At 41.5% G+C, this 16432-nt stretch overlaps 4 protein-coding genes across 11 annotated transcripts in view; 3 read left to right on the top strand and 1 right to left on the bottom strand.

Annotated features, from left to right (window-relative positions):
• LOC112449958 (leucine-rich repeat-containing protein 4B) overlaps nt 1–76 on the top strand; it is a 3955-nt gene extending 3879 nt beyond the window's left edge. Inside the window, exon 4 of the mRNA XM_025002921.1 lies at nt 70–76. Within this exon, the coding sequence (XP_024858689.1) occupies nt 70–76 (7 nt within the window). The remainder of the gene's footprint in view (nt 1–69) is intronic.
• Nucleotides 7–6948, top strand: LOC108251247. 4 transcript variants are annotated; one of them, XM_025002922.2, is made up of 7 exons: nt 7–1376; nt 1806–2114; nt 5086–5367; nt 5504–5545; nt 5698–5787; nt 5869–5897; nt 5976–6948. In XM_025002922.2, exons 1-7 carry the CDS (start codon nt 1331–1333, stop codon nt 6144–6146), a joined length of 969 nt encoding a protein of 322 aa, XP_024858690.2. In that variant the 5' UTR covers nt 7–1330; the 3' UTR covers nt 6147–6948. The 4 variants fall into 4 exon arrangements, with proteins under 4 accessions (XP_024858690.2, XP_037837384.1, XP_037837383.1 ...); XM_037981456.1 differs by having other exon boundaries at nt 6188–6948; XM_037981455.1 differs by lacking the exon at nt 5504–5545.
• Nucleotides 6949–8940: 1992 nt separating this feature from the next.
• On the top strand, nt 8941–13677 carry LOC108251250 (C-C chemokine receptor type 6). 5 transcript variants are annotated; one of them, XM_025002918.2, is made up of 3 exons: nt 8941–9045; nt 10715–10878; nt 11161–13677. In XM_025002918.2, exons 2-3 carry the CDS (start codon nt 10870–10872, stop codon nt 12262–12264), a joined length of 1113 nt encoding a protein of 370 aa, XP_024858686.1. In that variant the 5' UTR covers nt 8941–9045; nt 10715–10869; the 3' UTR covers nt 12265–13677. The 5 variants fall into 5 exon arrangements, with proteins under 5 accessions (XP_024858686.1, XP_017296967.1, XP_017296966.1 ...); XM_025002917.2 differs by lacking the exon at nt 8941–9045 and adding an exon at nt 10216–10356; XM_025002916.2 differs by lacking the exon at nt 8941–9045 and adding an exon at nt 10400–10578.
• A 278-nt stretch (nt 13678–13955) lies between these two features.
• Nucleotides 13956–15417, bottom strand: LOC108251249 (complement C1q-like protein 2). Its single transcript, XM_017441475.3, has 3 exons — nt 15301–15417; nt 14852–14983; nt 13956–14531 (listed from the first exon to the last, which is right to left on the bottom strand). Exons 1-3 carry the CDS (start codon nt 15383–15385, stop codon nt 14260–14262), a joined length of 489 nt encoding a protein of 162 aa, XP_017296964.1. The 5' UTR covers nt 15386–15417; the 3' UTR covers nt 13956–14259.
• Between the last annotated feature and the right edge of the window lie 1015 nt (nt 15418–16432).

A 16432-nucleotide genomic window follows, 5' to 3' on the forward strand; every position in this document is an offset into this window, starting at 1 on the left:
TTTAAGCAGTGAAGCATTTCAGGATTCTGTGGTTTTTCTTGTTTCTCTCAGTTTTTGTTGACATCGCAGCTTTTGAAAGGCTTGTAAATAAAAAACATTGAATTTTGTGCCTGAATTGTAGAAAACGTAGATAAAATGAGCCCAAAGACAACATCTGGATTTGGTTGAAGGGAGCGGTAAAATCCGGGCCTGTTTGGAGCAGAAACATCATTCAGAGTTCAAACGGCTCACAGGAAGTTGGACTTTCTACGACTGAACTGGGGTTTTAGATCTTTAACAGTTTTTACACAAACACAGTTTAGGTTTAATGATTTTAGGAGATTTTTCCACAGAATGGAGTCTGATGATGTCACTAACTTTAGAGCTGTCTGAACTTTTTACATTTTCTGTGAACAAACTTTTCTTACTCCCATAAAGTTCTCACTTCTTCTACTATTTATGCTTCAGAATGTTGGTATTTCTGTTAGGTACTCACAGGTACCTGTTGTTAGTACCCTGTTACTAACAACAGTACACACAGGTACTTTACATCCTCCTGTGAGAACATGTTTGGTCTCACAGGAGAAGACTTTTAAAAGTGTTATGTGGAACTAAAAACTCAGTTCAAAAAAACATCTTTAGTTGATCTATTATGTTCACTTTAAAACAACTGAAGTTTGTTTCTTATCAAAGTGTTTTTAGTTTATTTAGAGGAAACATTTAATACTAACGACAGGAAGTGTCAGGTTTTACCAAATAAGTCAAAAGGCGAGCAGTCGGGTGACAGACAGACTCAGGAGACAAGGATAAAGGTGTATTTATTTACAGGGTGGAAGGGAAGCAGGGCCGGTTGAAAAGGAGAATCACAGGTGAGTATTCGGTTGATAAAAGAGAATGTGATGACTTTGCACTAACTGTGAGGTGTAGGCAAGGAACAGTGGTGAAAACTCAACTGAGAATATTTACAGACGAATGTTTGTAGCTTGGAGAGTGAGGTTACCAGGAGGAGGCAGACAGACAGCAGCACGGATCGGATCACAAAAACTCCTCCTTCCATTTGTGTCCAACAGGATTCCAGGAACTCCAAAGCGAGCAATTCTCCAGCACCGATCTGATCCTCACTGCAGCCTTAAGTACCCAACATGCTGAAGACCGGATCTGTTGCAGCTGGAGATGATTAGGGAGTTGGCCAACCAGGAACAAAATTGAGCAACCAGGAAGCAAATTCACAGAATGCCGCAGGAATAATATATTTTTATCCTTTGAGTCATCAACATCAAGGAAACACCGTCCTCATCTGTGCAGCAGAAGAAACTCCTGGTGTCGTTCCGCAGCTGACAGAAGGACAGAAATGGCCGTACTGGAGTTCATTCTGATTGTTCTGCTGCAGTTTGAAGGTAAACATCTGTTTGGGTTCAAATGTTGAAGGTTAGAAGTTTCTGAGCTCTGATCAACATGTAAAAATGAAGACATGTTTGTGGAAACAGCTACGACAGGAATGTGTTGGTTAAGTTTGGACAGATTGTCTGATTCCATCAGGAGGAAAACAAAAAGTGGCTCCAGGTCATTTTTAGGCTCTCAGGAAACTGAAGTTTGGCTTCAGGGAACAGAAACAAACTCTTCGATGATTTATTTATTACAAATATATAATATTTTAAGAGCTTTGAAGTAAAAACTAAATGATTAAGAATTTTTATAACAATCTCACTGCAGGTGGTGTCGACACATTTTTTCCTGTAATTATAAATCTGGAAGTCTACATTCCAGTCTGTGGATGATGTTTGTGTTTCTCCTCTTTTTTCTAAAAGTGTCTTTTTCTGCTGCAGGCATCAGTGCAGGATTCATCTCTCCATATCACAGAGTTGGAGATGTTGTTATTTTTCATTGTTACAGTAAAATATATTCTGAACCGTGCTCCACAATTAACTGGTTATACGACCAACATCTAACCGTTGGAGGTCAGACAGTGGTTCAGGATGGAAAAGTTGATCAGAGTTCACCTCGAGCTGCCAGGCTGAGTCTGAGCAGAAACTGCTCTCTGATCATCAACAACATCACAGCTGAGGATGCTGGACGTTACATCTGCCAGTTCAGGGACAAATACAGCACAGATGGGCTTCTAAATGTCCTGAGCAGTGAGTATTTTGACTCCTAAGACACTTTGACAGTCAGACTCAGTTGTTCTTAATAACTCTGTGTGAAACACTGACGTTCCTGCATGGAGGAGTTGTTTCTATCATCAGAATGAAGATTTTTCTCAGTTACCTGAATGTCTTTGAATGGTCCTTAACATGAGGGAGCCGAGTGCAGACGGGACTTTAGATTTAGATGTCTGCTTTCAGGAAATGAAAGAAGCATTTGTCATTATTTATTTGTCAGATGGAGAGATTTCCTGATTGTTTTCTAATTAATGTCAGCTCAGAGCTGTAATGTTTCCACAGAACAATCACAAAGTAAAAGTGAGACAAAGAAAGAAACCCAAGATGAGTTATTTTGTCTGTTTAACATCAGTTGTTTCTTGTTTTCCTTCAGTTTCTCCATCAGATGTTGGTCCAACAGAGGATGGAGACGTTACATTACACTGTTCTCTGAGGAGATACGACTCTTATTATCCAGAGAACAGCCTCCTCTGGGTGGATGAGACAGGAACTCAGCTGAAGGGTGAAGGTGTTAGGTCAAGATTAGGAAGTCAGACAAACTGTGTTTCCTCTCTGACTGTGAAGCATCAAAATGGCCGAAACAGAAGATTCAGCTGCCAGATTTTTGAAGAAAATGAAGTGAAGATAGAAGCTCACTACACATCTGTCTCTGCAGGTAGGATGGATTGTAGTTTACAGCCAGCATTTATCAGGATAGATTGGATATCGCCCACCTTCTGTGTAAAAACAAGATCTTTTTCAGAAAAATGGACCGTCTGAACCATGTTGTCCACAGATTCTCCAGCCTGGTCTCCTCTAATGTCCATCATGTGGACTTTAGAGGAGACCAGGTTAGTTTTATTCTTCTGATTGTTTTCCTGAATGTCTTGGTCTGACTTTGTTCAACACTTTGGGTTTAAAAGCTGCTGGATAAATAAAGTTGAGTTGAGCTGCTGTCTAATCTGAGATCTTTGCAACACTTTGCACTTCCTGTTTTCTCCGCCCAAAGGACAGGAAGTGACATCACTCTGTCAGAGGAGGAGCTTCTGAGAGAAGTGAAGTGAGATTTATTTATATAGCACTTTTCAGCAATAAGGCAATCCAGAGTGCTTTAGCTAATATAAAATAAAATAAACTACATTTACAGAACTAAACTAAGTGTACAGGTAAGGTAAATAAGCTAAAACATGAGAATGCTAAACTAATGATACCGAGCTTTCTAAATGGTACCAGACGCCTGCGAAAACAGCCAACATAATGATTACTAAGAGAGAGAGGGAAGGGAGGAGGGGGAGATTGGAGTGAGGGAGATGACAGAAACAGTGGAAAGTGAGTGTGTTTGTGTGTGTGTAGAGACAGTGAGAAGACAGTGTGGTGTGTGTGTGTGTGTGTGTGTGTGTGTGTGTTTATAGATATGTCCATGAATGACGTCACAGAGGCCATTGTCTTTGATAATGTGATGGAATTTTTATCAGCCAGCTCTAAACAGATCCACAGATGTCCTTAGGCAGAGGGGAACATCTTGTTTACATAGTTCCAGGAGAAATTTCAAGATAGCTGACCAAGGTCAGCCTAGGGGAGCCATATTCACTAACAAACAGTAATTGTTTTGGGTCAGGCAGACTTGTTTCCGTCTGCCTTGAAAAGCCTTGCAGATACTTCTCAATGGCGAATCCAAACAGCCAAATTCCAGGTCCATTCCGCCTGATTCGAGTGAGCAACTTCCTCCAAGATGTAACCCATATTATTCATGAGTTCCAGAAACGCAATTCAGTCTGCAGTCCTGTAAAAGGAGTGCATCCAACTTGCGATTCAGCTCCCGTAACCACACAGTTTGATTGCTGATTGCCGAACCCATCAAACAAATTTGATGATAAGTCAGGTAACTGCCTAATCCAAACAGCAGAAATCCTGTTATCAGAAATCCAAATATGTAAAGATCTTCCGCGTCTTCCACAGACAGACTCGACACTAAAGACTCCATCTGAAACTAGATCATGTCTTTAACTGGTCTTTTTGACCATTTAGTTGCATTTAAAGTTGATTTCTTCTAAAGTTGGTTTTCAGTTTGTTTGGAAGCAGCAGAACTGTGAGGGTGGACATGTCTGATTGTTTGTCTCGTCTGTCTCTGTGTCGTCCTCTGATGGACGGTTGACCTGTTCAGGGGGGACCTCACTGCTGGGTCAGAGACCAGCTCCAGGTGACCCTGAACAGGAAGAAACAGGCAGAAAACATGGAGGGATGGTAAAAACACACCCTTGGATTTGGAAACACTCTCCTTTACTTTGACGTCAAATCTTTAGTTCGTGTTGTGTTCAAGTTTTGTCTGAATGTTTGTTTTTCTGCTGCAGGTCCCAATGGAGGACACGTCCATCACAGAGCTGGAGATGATGTTGTTCTGTCTTGTTCCAGTCCATCCTCTGAGCCATGCTCCAGTGTTAGCTGGTTGTACAACAGACATGGAAACATGAAGACACAAACTGAGGTTCAGGATGGAAAAGTTCTTCCGAGTTCCCCTCGAGCTGCCAGGCTGAGTGTGAACAGTTTCTGTTCNTCTAAATGTCCTGAGCAGTGAGTATTTTGACTCCTAAGACACTTTGACAGTCAGACTCAGTTGTTCTTAATAACTCTGTGTGAAACACTGACGTTCCTGCATGGAGGAGTTGTTTCTATCATCAGAATGAAGATTTTTCTCAGTTACCTGAATGTCTTTGAATGGTCCTTAACATGAGGGAGCCGAGTGCAGACGGGACTTTAGATTTAGATGTCTGCTTTCAGGAAATGAAAGAAGCATTTGTCATTATTTATTTGTCAGATGGAGAGATTTCCTGATTGTTTTCTAATTAATGTCAGCTCAGAGCTGTAATGTTTCCACAGAACAATCACAAAGTAAAAGTGAGACAAAGAAAGAAACACAAGATGAGTTATTTTGTCTGTTTAACATCAGTTGTTTCTTGTTTTCCTTCAGTTTCTCCATCAGATGTTGGTCCAACAGAGGATGGAGACGTTACATTACACTGTTCTCTGAGGAGATACGAGTCTTCTTGTCCAGAGAACAGCCTCCTCTGGGTGGATGAGACAGGAACTCAGCTGACTGCTGAAGGTGATGGGTACAAGGTCAGAGGTCAGACAAACTGTGTTTCCTCTCTGACTGTGAAGCATCAAAATGGCCGAAACAGAAGATTCAGCTGCCAGTTTGTTGAAGAAAATGAAGTGAAGATAGAAGCTCATTACCCACCTGTCTCTGCAGGTAGGATGGATTTGAATTAGTCAGTAAATAAGAACAAGATGAAAAACAGAAATCAACCAAAGCTACATGTTTTTTATTTCTGTGTAAAAGTTGTAATCTGTTTAGAAGTTTGTTTGTATTTTGGTTTCTCTGTCAGATATTAAACTAGGAAAGTGGGAAATGGAAAGCAAAGGAAAAGGTGAGTTATTTTGTCTGTTTAACATCAAATGTTTCCTGTTTTTCTGGAGTTTCCATCATCCTGTTACAGAGAGGTCATTGGTTATTCATGCAAAGAATAAAAATGTCACATATTGAAACAGAAATGGACCTTCTGAACCATGTTGTCCACAGGTTCTCCTCTAAAGTCCATCATGTGGACTCTGCGCGTCTCAGGACTGATCCTAATGATGGGAATCACTGTTGGTCTCATCAGAACCAGAGGTGAGACCGTTCAGATCAGAACAGAACCAGTCAACAAACATCAGAACATTTCAACTCAGATTATTCTCTCTCTGTTTCCAGGATGCAAGAAGCCTCTGAAAGACACCGATGTAAGTTAAAAGCTGAACTTCAGTGCTTTGAAATGTAAACTAGGAGCCAGACTAATGTGTAAAAGTGTGTGTGAGGAGGTTGGAGAGGGTGGAAGGTGGTGTTCCACTCCACTGTGGCACCATGAAAGCTGCTTGGAGACACATCAGGTCCAATATTGTCCAAATGTCCCAGAAGCTGTTGAAGGTGGACGAAGCAGAGACAGAATGAAGTCAACAGGAGGCAGAAAGTGGGACAAACAGAAGACTTGAATCCACCTGAAGCTCCTGTTTTGTTGTGTTGGATCTCTCAGGTTCATTATGTTGCTGCTGACGACACAGCGGAGTCTGAAAATGTTGGAGAGCGTCCTGCTGCTCCCACACTCACCTGAACTTCATCACATCCGCTGCAGCTGGGACCAAAACCAGCTGTTTGCATCATTTCCTGCAGTTTAGGAGCCACTGAAGGAGTTCATCTTTTTTCCTGGATATTAATCTGAAACATCTGGAGCTGTTTGGGATTTTCTGCTTTGTTGACATTAATTCTCAAACATCTGAATCATTATTTCCAACCAAAACTCATGTGTTTGTCTTTTGTTGGTTATTTAGAGAAAATCCTTCTTGTTTGTAGCAGAAATATAAAGTCATCATTTATAATCTAAAAACACCAAAACATTCCTCCAAAAAGGCAAAAAAAGCAAAGTTTGTAGAATCTCCAGACGTTCCTCCTGCAGATTCCTGGTTTTCCCAACAATCAAAGTCATGTTGACTTGAAGCAACATTAGTTTTTATTACACTGAACCTTTTAGTTGGCCTTTTCTTCAAATGTATTTAACTCTTAGCTGGCCTTCGGTACTCTTAGTTAGCCTTTCGGTTCCTTTAGTTTAGTTCTGTTTATCTTTGCTTTTCTGTTCTCTTGTGTGTTACTTAGTGTAGATTATCTTAGCTGATATTTTAGATATTGTGTGTTTTATGACTCTGTATTTTTGTGTAAAATGTTGTAAAGCACTTTGAATGGCCTTGTTCTCTGCTTAAGGACATCTGTGGATCTGCTCTGGGCTCGCTGATAAACATTCCATCATTATCAAAGACAATGGCCTCTGTGACGTGATTCATGGACTTATCTGCAAACACACACACTCATACAACACACACACACACACACACATGTCTGTCCCGCTAACTTTGCGGGGACTTTCCATTGACTTCCATAGATTTCTACAGCTTAACCCTGACCCCCACCCTAACCGTAAACCAAACCTAAACTCAATTCACACCTTAGTCCTAAACCAAACCCCTAACCCAAAAACATAATTTCTTCTCGTGGGGACCAGTTGGTCCTCACAAGGTAGTATGTGTTAGGAAAATTGTCCCCACAATGTAGCAAATACAAGTCCACACACACACACACACACACACACACACACACACCGTCTTCACCGTTATTTAGCCTTCCTGTACATTTAGTCTAGTTTAGTTTATCTTAGCTCATATTTTAAATATTGTTAGATTGTTAAATTCCTAATTGTTGTTTAGTTCAGCTTTAACTTTATCGTGATTTTAGTTTAGTTATCTTAGTAAGTCTTATGTTGGCTGTCTAGCGGGCCTTTGGTACTTTTAGTTAGCAATGTTGTACCGTTAGTTTAACATTATCATGTTTCAGTTTATGTTAGCTTATTTAGCCTTCCTGTACATCCAGTTTAGTTTAGTTAATCTTATCTCATATTTAGACTGTCTTAGCCTAATTGTTGTTTAGTTCAGCTTTAGCTTTATCATGATTTTATTTAGATTATTTTAGCTACTATTTTGACTGTTTTAGCTCATGTTTAGTAATGTTTAGTTTTATGATTTCATTTAGATTATACATGATTGATCTATATTTGATTATGATGTTTCTATGATGTTTGCTGTATTAGATTCTGTACCTGATTGTTGTTTCTGTGTTGTAAAGCACTTTGAATGGCCTTGTTGCTGAGAAAGTGTTATCTAAATAAATGTGACTTGGTTTTCTCTTTCAAGCTTCAGGAAACTTTGTGTTTTCTTCTGTAAATCAGAGCAGCTCAGCATGTTTGTTACAGGACCAAAGGTTTCAGGGAAGATTGGAAACAAACAGCTTCACCTGCTGGACACAAGTCAGAATCACATCCTGCTGGTGGCTCTTCCTGTACTTTACATTCTGGAACAACTGAAGACTTTAAAGATTTTGTTGGACACCACGTAAATAAATGATTATAACAGACCATCCTAGTTGTGACAAATGCATGGTTCAGCTTTTCTGTATCACAATTTTTGTGATATTACGTAGATGGAAGACAGCGGTCCTGGTAACATTTTTAATGTTGGGCTGAAAAGGCTCAACCTGATCAAAAATAACACCAAGGTTCTTTACATTAGAACAAGAATAAAAACATATCCAGAAAGTGATATTGTTTAACATTCAGAAGCTGTGATTTCACCAGAAACTGGAGGATTCTTGTTTTTACTGAACTCTTCCACCTCTGAAAACTGTTTCAAGAAACAGAGATTACAGGAAAAAATACAAAGAAGAGGGTCTGTATGAGACTCCAGTACATTTAATAAAATAATCCGTACCTTCTAACGCACTCTTTTAGTTTCCACTCTGTGTTTGGATCGGATCAGTACTTCAGTCTCAGACATGGAATAAAGGGAGCATCTTGAATCGGATTGACTCCAAATGTTCATCAGTTTTAGATGTTCATCCAGTCATTCCTTTCTAAACGTTTCATTAAAATCCATCCGGTGGTTTATGAAATATTTTGCCAACAAACAGAGGTGATTGTAGTCGTCGATGGCATCATTTTAAACGCAGATGTTGGGCGATCAGTTGGTGCTCAGAGTACGTGTTGGGGAGGACTCTTCAGCTACCACCACATCAAATCTGAGCTCAGTATCTGTTTCACTTCTGCTCTTTTCTCAGTCTGGAGGAAGTCCTGCTCTTGTCTTTGGTAAGTGAGCACCACCTGTTGGAGACACAGGAGGACTTCGGCTGCCAGGTCAGGTCCGGCTGATGAGTTTCATTTACAGCCTGAAGTTATGAGGATGTAACCGATCATTTTCACACAGTTCCCAGAACTGAAAGGGGAAACTAACTGAACTTCTGTTCTGTTCCCTCAATGCATGAAGACGAATCGTGTCTGTAAATCAGCTCCAGGTGAGAAAGTGTTTAAGTCTGATCAGTTTGAACACTGGGAATGTTTCAGAGAAGCAGTCAGATTGAGTTTCTTTATTGGTTTATTATTATTGTTTGTGAAACTGAAGCAAACAGGAACCATTAGGGAATTGTTCAGGTTTAACGCTTGTTTATGACGTTCCCGTTAATCTTTAACTTTTATTTCACATTCCGGTGACTTCTTCACACCTTTGTGTATTTATTCCTGCCTGGATATGCAAACTCTGGGGCTGTTTGTCAGATTGTTATCAGTGTTTCCAGGTTTGAAGTGCAGCTCGGCGAGATCTGTCCTGCAGGAAACTGGGGCTTTAAAACAAATAGGAAGATCAACAAATGAACGGATTCAGAAACAAGAAAAGATTTTACTTTAAAATGGTCTGAAGCCAACGAGCGGTTTGTAGGGTTATATTTATTATATTTAAATAGTTTATATTTAATTTAAACATGCCTCTGTGGCAGATATGTGGCAGAAATAGGTTTATATAAAGTGCAGATAGTTATTTTTGCTCCTTTGTCGATTAAAATATTGATAAAAAATCATGATTCTTGATAAATTGCTCCTTTCTGATGTGCAAACCTTGAAGTCTAGACTCATGTTGATCTTTGAATGAGGCAGGATGCCTCATGCTGCAGAAGTGTGTACATTTATTGGCCCCGTCCCAATACTCATACTTCCACCCTCGTGTCCTTCAGATGCTCGTTCACGCTGAAGGGTTTGCGTCCCAATTCTCCGGAGTGGTCTTTAGCCCCGCCCCCTTTGTGTACTACATCCGGCCTTCGTCTGAGCCCGCATCCAGGTGGACTTATTCAACCACAATTCATTGCTGCGTGTAAAGTTTTGAATTAAACAGCAGAAATATGGCAGTGGTGACAGAGCGAGCTGCTTCTGTCACGAACAAAGCAGTTTTTAAATGTAAAGTATTGAAATAATTCTTGTTTCACTCTGCTGTACAGGTGTGAATACTATCAAACTTTGCTCCGTATTCAACAAGTCAGAACAAAACACATTTGAACAGCCAAATATCTCCTGCAATGACTTTGGAAAGCAGAAATACCTAAACTGTACTTTTAAAATCGTACTGGCACCTTCTTAAAATACCAAAACAGCGACCGGTCCGCCCTGTTGGATGTCACAATTATGACGCAGAGGCACAACCCGATGATATAACCTGTCCTGACCCAATTCTTTAATATCTGCATGCTTGTAACCTGAGCACACGAACCCTTCTGTGCACTTCGACTGAGGGTCGTAGGGTGGAGGGCGAGGGTTGGGACCAGGCCCTCATTTTTCAGGTAGGAGCTTCAGCTGCAATCATCTGCAGGTGTGAGCAGCTGATTTCACAGAGACACAGTCTTCCTCATTCCTGAGTGCAGCCTGGCTGTTTGTTACTTATGTTAGACTTTAATTAAGCCTTTTAAGTTTAACTACACTTGTTTCTGTGTGCTACTCATCGTGTTGCATCGATTTGAGCCAGTGGGAAATAACAGCTCGACTCAGACAGGAAGTGACTATTTGTGAGCAGCAGTACGGTTTTTATGCTTTGCCAGGGCTGCCCGCTGTCACAGATTCTGTTTGTGACTTTTGTGAACAGAATTTCTCGGTTCAGGGTTCGGTTAGCTGACCTCAGGATTCTGTCTCTGCTATTTACAGATGATGTGGTCCTGTTGGTGTCATCGAGTCATGATCTCCAGCAGTTAGAGAGGACATGGAGGAAGTTGGAGTGAGGACAGGGGACACAGAAGACAGAGTTAGATGGAGGAGGACTCGCTAAGAGAACAGCTGGAAGAAGAAGGAGAAAAAGTCTCATGCTCAGAGTATGTGTTGCAAATCATTTTCAGCTACTACCACCACCGAATCTAAGCTCAATATCTGTAAAACTGACTGAGTTATAACATTTAAAAGGTCAGCAGGCTGTGGAGACCATCTGGATTTTGTTTGGCTCCAGATACTAGTAATGGCTGATAATGGGTGCAATGGTTTTGGAAAACAGATAACTAAACATGTTTCTTGGTAATTAAAGAAATACTAAAGCTGCTAAAAATGATTTCCCTTCATTGTCATTTTTCATAGTTCAACTTTTTCTCTGTTTGTTTCAGAAAATGAAGACAGATTCCTCCATGGAGGAACTAATATTGAACCAGTTGGTGTTGAATTATACAGACTCTGAAAGTGACTACAACGCTGAAGTGATCGGGCCATGCACTTTCAACATCCAACAGAGTGTGAAGAACGTGCTCAGCTTGTACGTTCACTCCATCATCTGCATCCTGGGCTTTGTAGGAAACATCTTAGTAATCATCACCTACGCACTCTACAAGAACACCAAGTCCATGACTGACATCTTCCTGTTAAACGTCGCCATCGCTGACCTGCTGTTCGTTCTCGCTCTGCCTTTCATCGTTTACAACGAGCTGTATTCATGGCCGATGGGGCAGGTGGCCTGTAAGCTGCTGCGTGGCTCCTACAGCGTTAATCTCTACAGCGGCATGTTGATGCTTGCCTGCATCAGCATCGACCGCTATATCGCCATCATTCATGCTCACCGCCACTTCCGCCTACGCTTGTTGTCATACAACTTCCTCATCTGCGCCTTTGTCTGGGTCTGCGCCATCCTGCTGTCCATCCCTACCTTCGTCTTCTACCAGTGGTACGAGCCGATGAACGGCACAACCGTCATGGTTGAGACCAAAGAAGAGGAACCGACCTTGACTGCTCCTGAGTACGTCTGTGAGATGAGATTTGAGGACAGTGAAACAGCAAAAACAGTTAAGGTGGCTTCTCCCAGCATCCAGCTGGCTTTTAGCTTCTTCCTGCCGCTGATCATCATGATCGTCTGCTACACCGCCGTCATCGTCGCCCTGATGAAGGCCAGAAACTTCCACCGACACAAAGCGGTTTGGGTGGTGTTAGTGGTGGTGGTGGTGTTCATCACCTGCCATCTTCCTTATAACTCTGTTCTGCTGTATGACACTGTCAGCATGTTCCATCTGCTGCCGTGTGAAGAGGCAGATGCCTGGCAGACTGCCCTGACCGTCACTCAGTCCGTCGCCTACATGCACTGCTGCCTGAACCCGGTGGTCTACGGCTTCATTGGGGTGAGGTTTAGGACCAATCTCAAGAAGATCTTCCAGGACCTGAGGTGTCTGGGTAAGAACCGAGCCAAACAATCATCCTTCATCTTAGTGGAACAACTGCACTGATGGACCACCAAAACAGCCAGTTTTGGATTGTATGTGGAGATATGAAATGACTCAGCACTTTGTTCCCTTAAAGGACTTAAAATTATTTCAATCCATGCTTCCTAACTGGTGTAGAATGGACACTGGTTTTTGTTCCCAGAAACTGGGTAAACCATTTGATTGAGAGGTAAAATGTCCATAAAACCCAAGAAAGGAAGTCCGTTTGTCTAATCCCAACATTCAGGATTATTGTGACCTGGATTACCGAGAAGCCACCAAGATCTACTTAACTGAGAGTCAAACTGAAATTTGCTCAAACAAACCATGCTAACGTTAGCCGTGATTGTTTCATTTATTTGGATTTTTGTTGTCACACAAATAAAGTTCATTTAAAAACTGGATCAGGGCCGCACCTCAACTGCGCCTCCAGTCATTGGACAAGCCTTCTGTCTCACACTCTGGACCTCCCCCTGTCTGTCCATCATCCACTCCCCCTGTCCTTACCCTCCTTCTTTGACCTTCCTCAGTCTGCTTTTCCCACCTTTTCAATCACTGTCATTTAACTTTTGTTCTCCAGAGCGTCAAAGAAAACAGGTCCAGATCAGCTCCGGTTGTGTATCATTGAATTAAATCAAATTCAAACTCGGGTCCTAAATTGGCCAGATTATTTCCCCACTGAGACAAAACCCTGGTCTGAGTCGTCTTCTTCTCAGACACTGATTAAGGAACTCAACCTGCAGGTGCAGCTGTATCTTCATCCTCCTCCTCGTTGGATTAAATCAATTAACTCAGTATTTTTGTGTGGCTGTTGAGTGAAATGGGATTTTTTACTTTCCTTCATTTTTCATTGGCGTCAAACAATTCTCCATGTTTTTCTTGTTTCTGTGAGTCACTCTGTATAAATATTAAATAGGACAAAATAATCTTAAAAAGGCATCACAGAAGCTAAACAGGAGTGTGGAATAATTTTAATTAAAGTAACTAATTAAAGTTTTGAGTTTCCCCTTCACTTGAGAACAAACATGGAGGAAAGAGATAAACGTTTGGCTCCAGATGCAGAACGACCTTCACACCTTCAGGACCATCACTGCTCACTAACTTATTAAAGATTTTCAGGTGAACCCAGCTGTTTTTGGTGCAGCAGTTCCTCTTTCTGGAGGTTATCACTTCATGAGTTCAGTTTTTGGTGAAGAGGGTCAAAAATCAGGGAAGTTGACATTTGGATATCCTCTCATCGCTGTGTTTGTTTTTGTCCTACGGCGCTGAGATCGAGCTGAAACACTGTCATCATTAACCATTTCTGAGCTCTGATTTGATTTAATTTATCCTGTTTTATGGGCTGGATTTGGACCAGCAGACTGATCTTTATCAACACAATGTCTTGATTTTGTATTAATTTGTTTTTTATGTCAGATGAGAATAAATAAATAAATAAACCAATTTCAGTCATTTAAAACAACAATCTCATCATCATTTTTATCTCTTGTCCTCCATGCTGCACCATGACGGTTTTAAAAGCTTGTTATCCTCCTGCCTGTTGTAAAGAGCTGGACAGGGAGGCTGTTTGAGGAGGAGGAGGGAGGAAGAGGAGTGATTGACTCCAGGTGTGAGTCTTTTACCTGCAGCAGCACCGTGGACTCTGCGGCAGCAAGCCTGAGAGCGAGATGTGAGTTCTTATTGTTCACAAATTATATTCAAGTACAAGTATCAAGTGATTTTTACATATTTTTATTTTTATAGACAAAAGACAGCAGCATGTTGTCATCTTCACACTGTGCAAATCAGCATATTATCTCTTAAAGCCACTGTCACAGCAGCAGCATGTCAGAGTGGGACGTTTGGACGTCCTTCGTGCACAGATTCTGCAAAAAATGGCATGGCACTTCCTCCCATGTGGATGGTTGACCCCAGTAACAGCAGCTGATTGGTCACTGATTCAAACTCTGACCCTCGTGTGTCTCCAGGTCCAGGAGGACCCTCCTCACAGCGTCTCCTGGAAGCTGAAGGAGTCTCAGCCTACATGGGGAAGACCAGGAAGCCGGTGAAGGTGCTGAGGCGACTCTGATCTGCGATGGTCTGACCTGCCCAGAGTTGGACAAAGAGCCGGTCCCCCTGCTCCAGGGCCAGAGTCATGCCGTTGGAGGCGCTGGCCTGGGTTCCTGCTTTCTGGTGGATGGCAAACATGTTCTCTCCATTTTTCTTCAGTCCTGCGTTCAGTGTCCCTGAACTGCCGACCATCCCGGTGATCTGGACGTAGTAGAGCCCTTTAGCAGGAGCTGTGAAGACACCTGCAGGAGAGCAGAAGGACTGAAGGTGATTGTTGTGAGCCAAACTATTTCCAACAAAGATGAACTTCTTTGAGCCTGCAGAGTTTCAGGTGAGATCAGGATGTAACGATACATTTTTAAAGTAACTGGTTTGAGAAAGGAACGATCAGGTGAACAGCAGCCTAGAATGTCACTCAACAAACATTAAAGATCAAGATTTCAAGTGTTACAGGTCCTGATGGGTTCAGGCCAAACCTGGAGGTCCTTTTTCTGTATTTTAAATCAAAACCACTTTAAAGCAAAGACTGACGTTCTACCTGACCTGACCAGGTGAGTCGTACCTGTCGCTGGGTCGTATCCGTTGCCGATGTTTGTCACCACCCTCTCAAACTTCAGAGTTTCATCTTTCTCATACGGACCCAGAGAGGTCCAGTTCTGATTGTTGAGGAGCGTGGCAGAGAACGCCACTTTAACTGCAAGAGGTCAGAGGTCAGAGGTCAAGTGTTTATTATTATTATCGTTATAAAACCTTTATTTCACCAGAAAGATCCCACTGAGATTAATAATCTCTTGTTTAAGGGAGACCTGGCAAAGACAGGCAGCAGCAAGGAACAAAAGTTAAAAAGTCACAGACAGAGTGAAAATTAAATAAACAGATAATGACAAAAACATTCATAATATCAAACTAGTCTGAAGTAATCTCACTTTAACTGTAAAAGTCCTCAATGAAAGGAATTCAAAGATAATCTGACTAAAACTCTGACAAGCATCAGTCGACAGACAGACTCACCTTGAGGTTCATCGTGCTCTGGCCCCGGCCGAGCCCCGACCAGACCGCACACCACCAACATCAACAGGAACAGACTGGACACCATCTTTACTGAAGGACTCAGAGACCTGGACCTGCAGCAGGACAGGGACTCTGGTATTTATGTCCATCTGGGTCTGAACTCTGAACCCGAGGCCCAAAGTTTCTGTTTGAACAAGATAAAAACTCCCACCAGAGTCCTGATCCATACAGGCTGATCAGTGTCCGGTCATGTTTCACAAACACCTAAATTTGAGTTTTCAGCATAGATTGGTTATCTCACTAAATCATATTTACACAACAAACATTTTTCTTGATGAATGCATATCGCCCGCTACCTTTCATACCAGAGTTTTAGACTAAGTGAAGACAAAGTTGTAGCATTTTTGGTCAAACCTTAAAAACAACAACATGCATAAAGTCCAGAGGTGTCTCGCTAGAGGTATGTGTTGGGAATGACTCTGAGCTTCTGCTACACCAAGGATTAACAAAAAATCTGTGAAACTGACTGAGTTTAAGTTTTTATTCTATATTTTTAGGGTCGGTCGGCTGATTTAGCCATCAGGAATCAGGTTGACTCCAAAAGTGAATTAGTTGTAGATGGACCTCCACTGACTGATTTCTGCGAGTTTCATAAACATTTATCCAGTTGTCCATGAGATATTTTAACATACAGAAGCTTAAAAGAGAAAAGAAAAACAAGAAATTGGAAGAAATTAAGCCTTAAAAGCATTTTTCAAACTGCAGAACGTAGCTCAGAGACAGAATCTGTGAGCTGAAGTTACTGTCTGACATTGATCAGACTTCTGCCCATAGATTTAAAAAATGCTTGTTTTAATTGTGTTCTGATTAAAAGTTCACTCAGTCCAGAGATCAGATGTCCACACTGTTTACCTTTAGGAACAAATCACTGCGAGCTTTTTCCAAACAGAACGCTACGTGAGCACGGCGTGTTCTTTAAATTGGATCAAATCTCAGCAAACTCTTCAATGTTTTCTCTTTAATTCTTGTTTTTTGTTTCTTCAGAGAAAAAGGTTTAGTAAAGACTGAACTTTATTCAGGAGGAACGGCCTCTCTGATCTGAACCCAAGTTTAGTTCTGTTTTTGGACTTCT

Source organism: Kryptolebias marmoratus, linkage group LG19, assembly GCF_001649575.2.
Source record: "Kryptolebias marmoratus isolate JLee-2015 linkage group LG19, ASM164957v2, whole genome shotgun sequence".
In the NCBI taxonomy this organism is placed as follows: Eukaryota; Metazoa; Chordata; class Actinopteri; order Cyprinodontiformes; family Rivulidae; genus Kryptolebias; species Kryptolebias marmoratus.

Bases quoted from the DNA above. Each gene is read 5' to 3' on its own strand.
- LOC108251249 (XM_017441475.3), bottom strand. From the start codon at position 15,385: ATGGTGTCCAGTCTGTTCCTGTTGATGTTGGTGGTGTGCGGTCTGGTC. The intron at 14,984-15,300 runs GTGAGTCTGTCT...GACCTCTTGCAG, and splicing joins AGAGCACGATGAACCTCAAG to TTAAAGTGGCGTTCTCTGCC. The intron at 14,532-14,851 runs GTACGACTCACC...GCTCTCCTGCAG, and splicing joins CGGATACGACCCAGCGACAG to GTGTCTTCACAGCTCCTGCT.
- LOC108251247 (XM_025002922.2), top strand. From the start codon at position 1,331: ATGGCCGTACTGGAGTTCATTCTGATTGTTCTGCTGCAGTTTGAAG. The intron at 5,546-5,697 runs GTGAGTTATTTT...TGTTGTCCACAG, and splicing joins AATGGAAAGCAAAGGAAAAG to GTTCTCCTCTAAAGTCCATC. The intron at 5,788-5,868 runs GTGAGACCGTTC...CTCTGTTTCCAG, and splicing joins TGGTCTCATCAGAACCAGAG to GATGCAAGAAGCCTCTGAAA.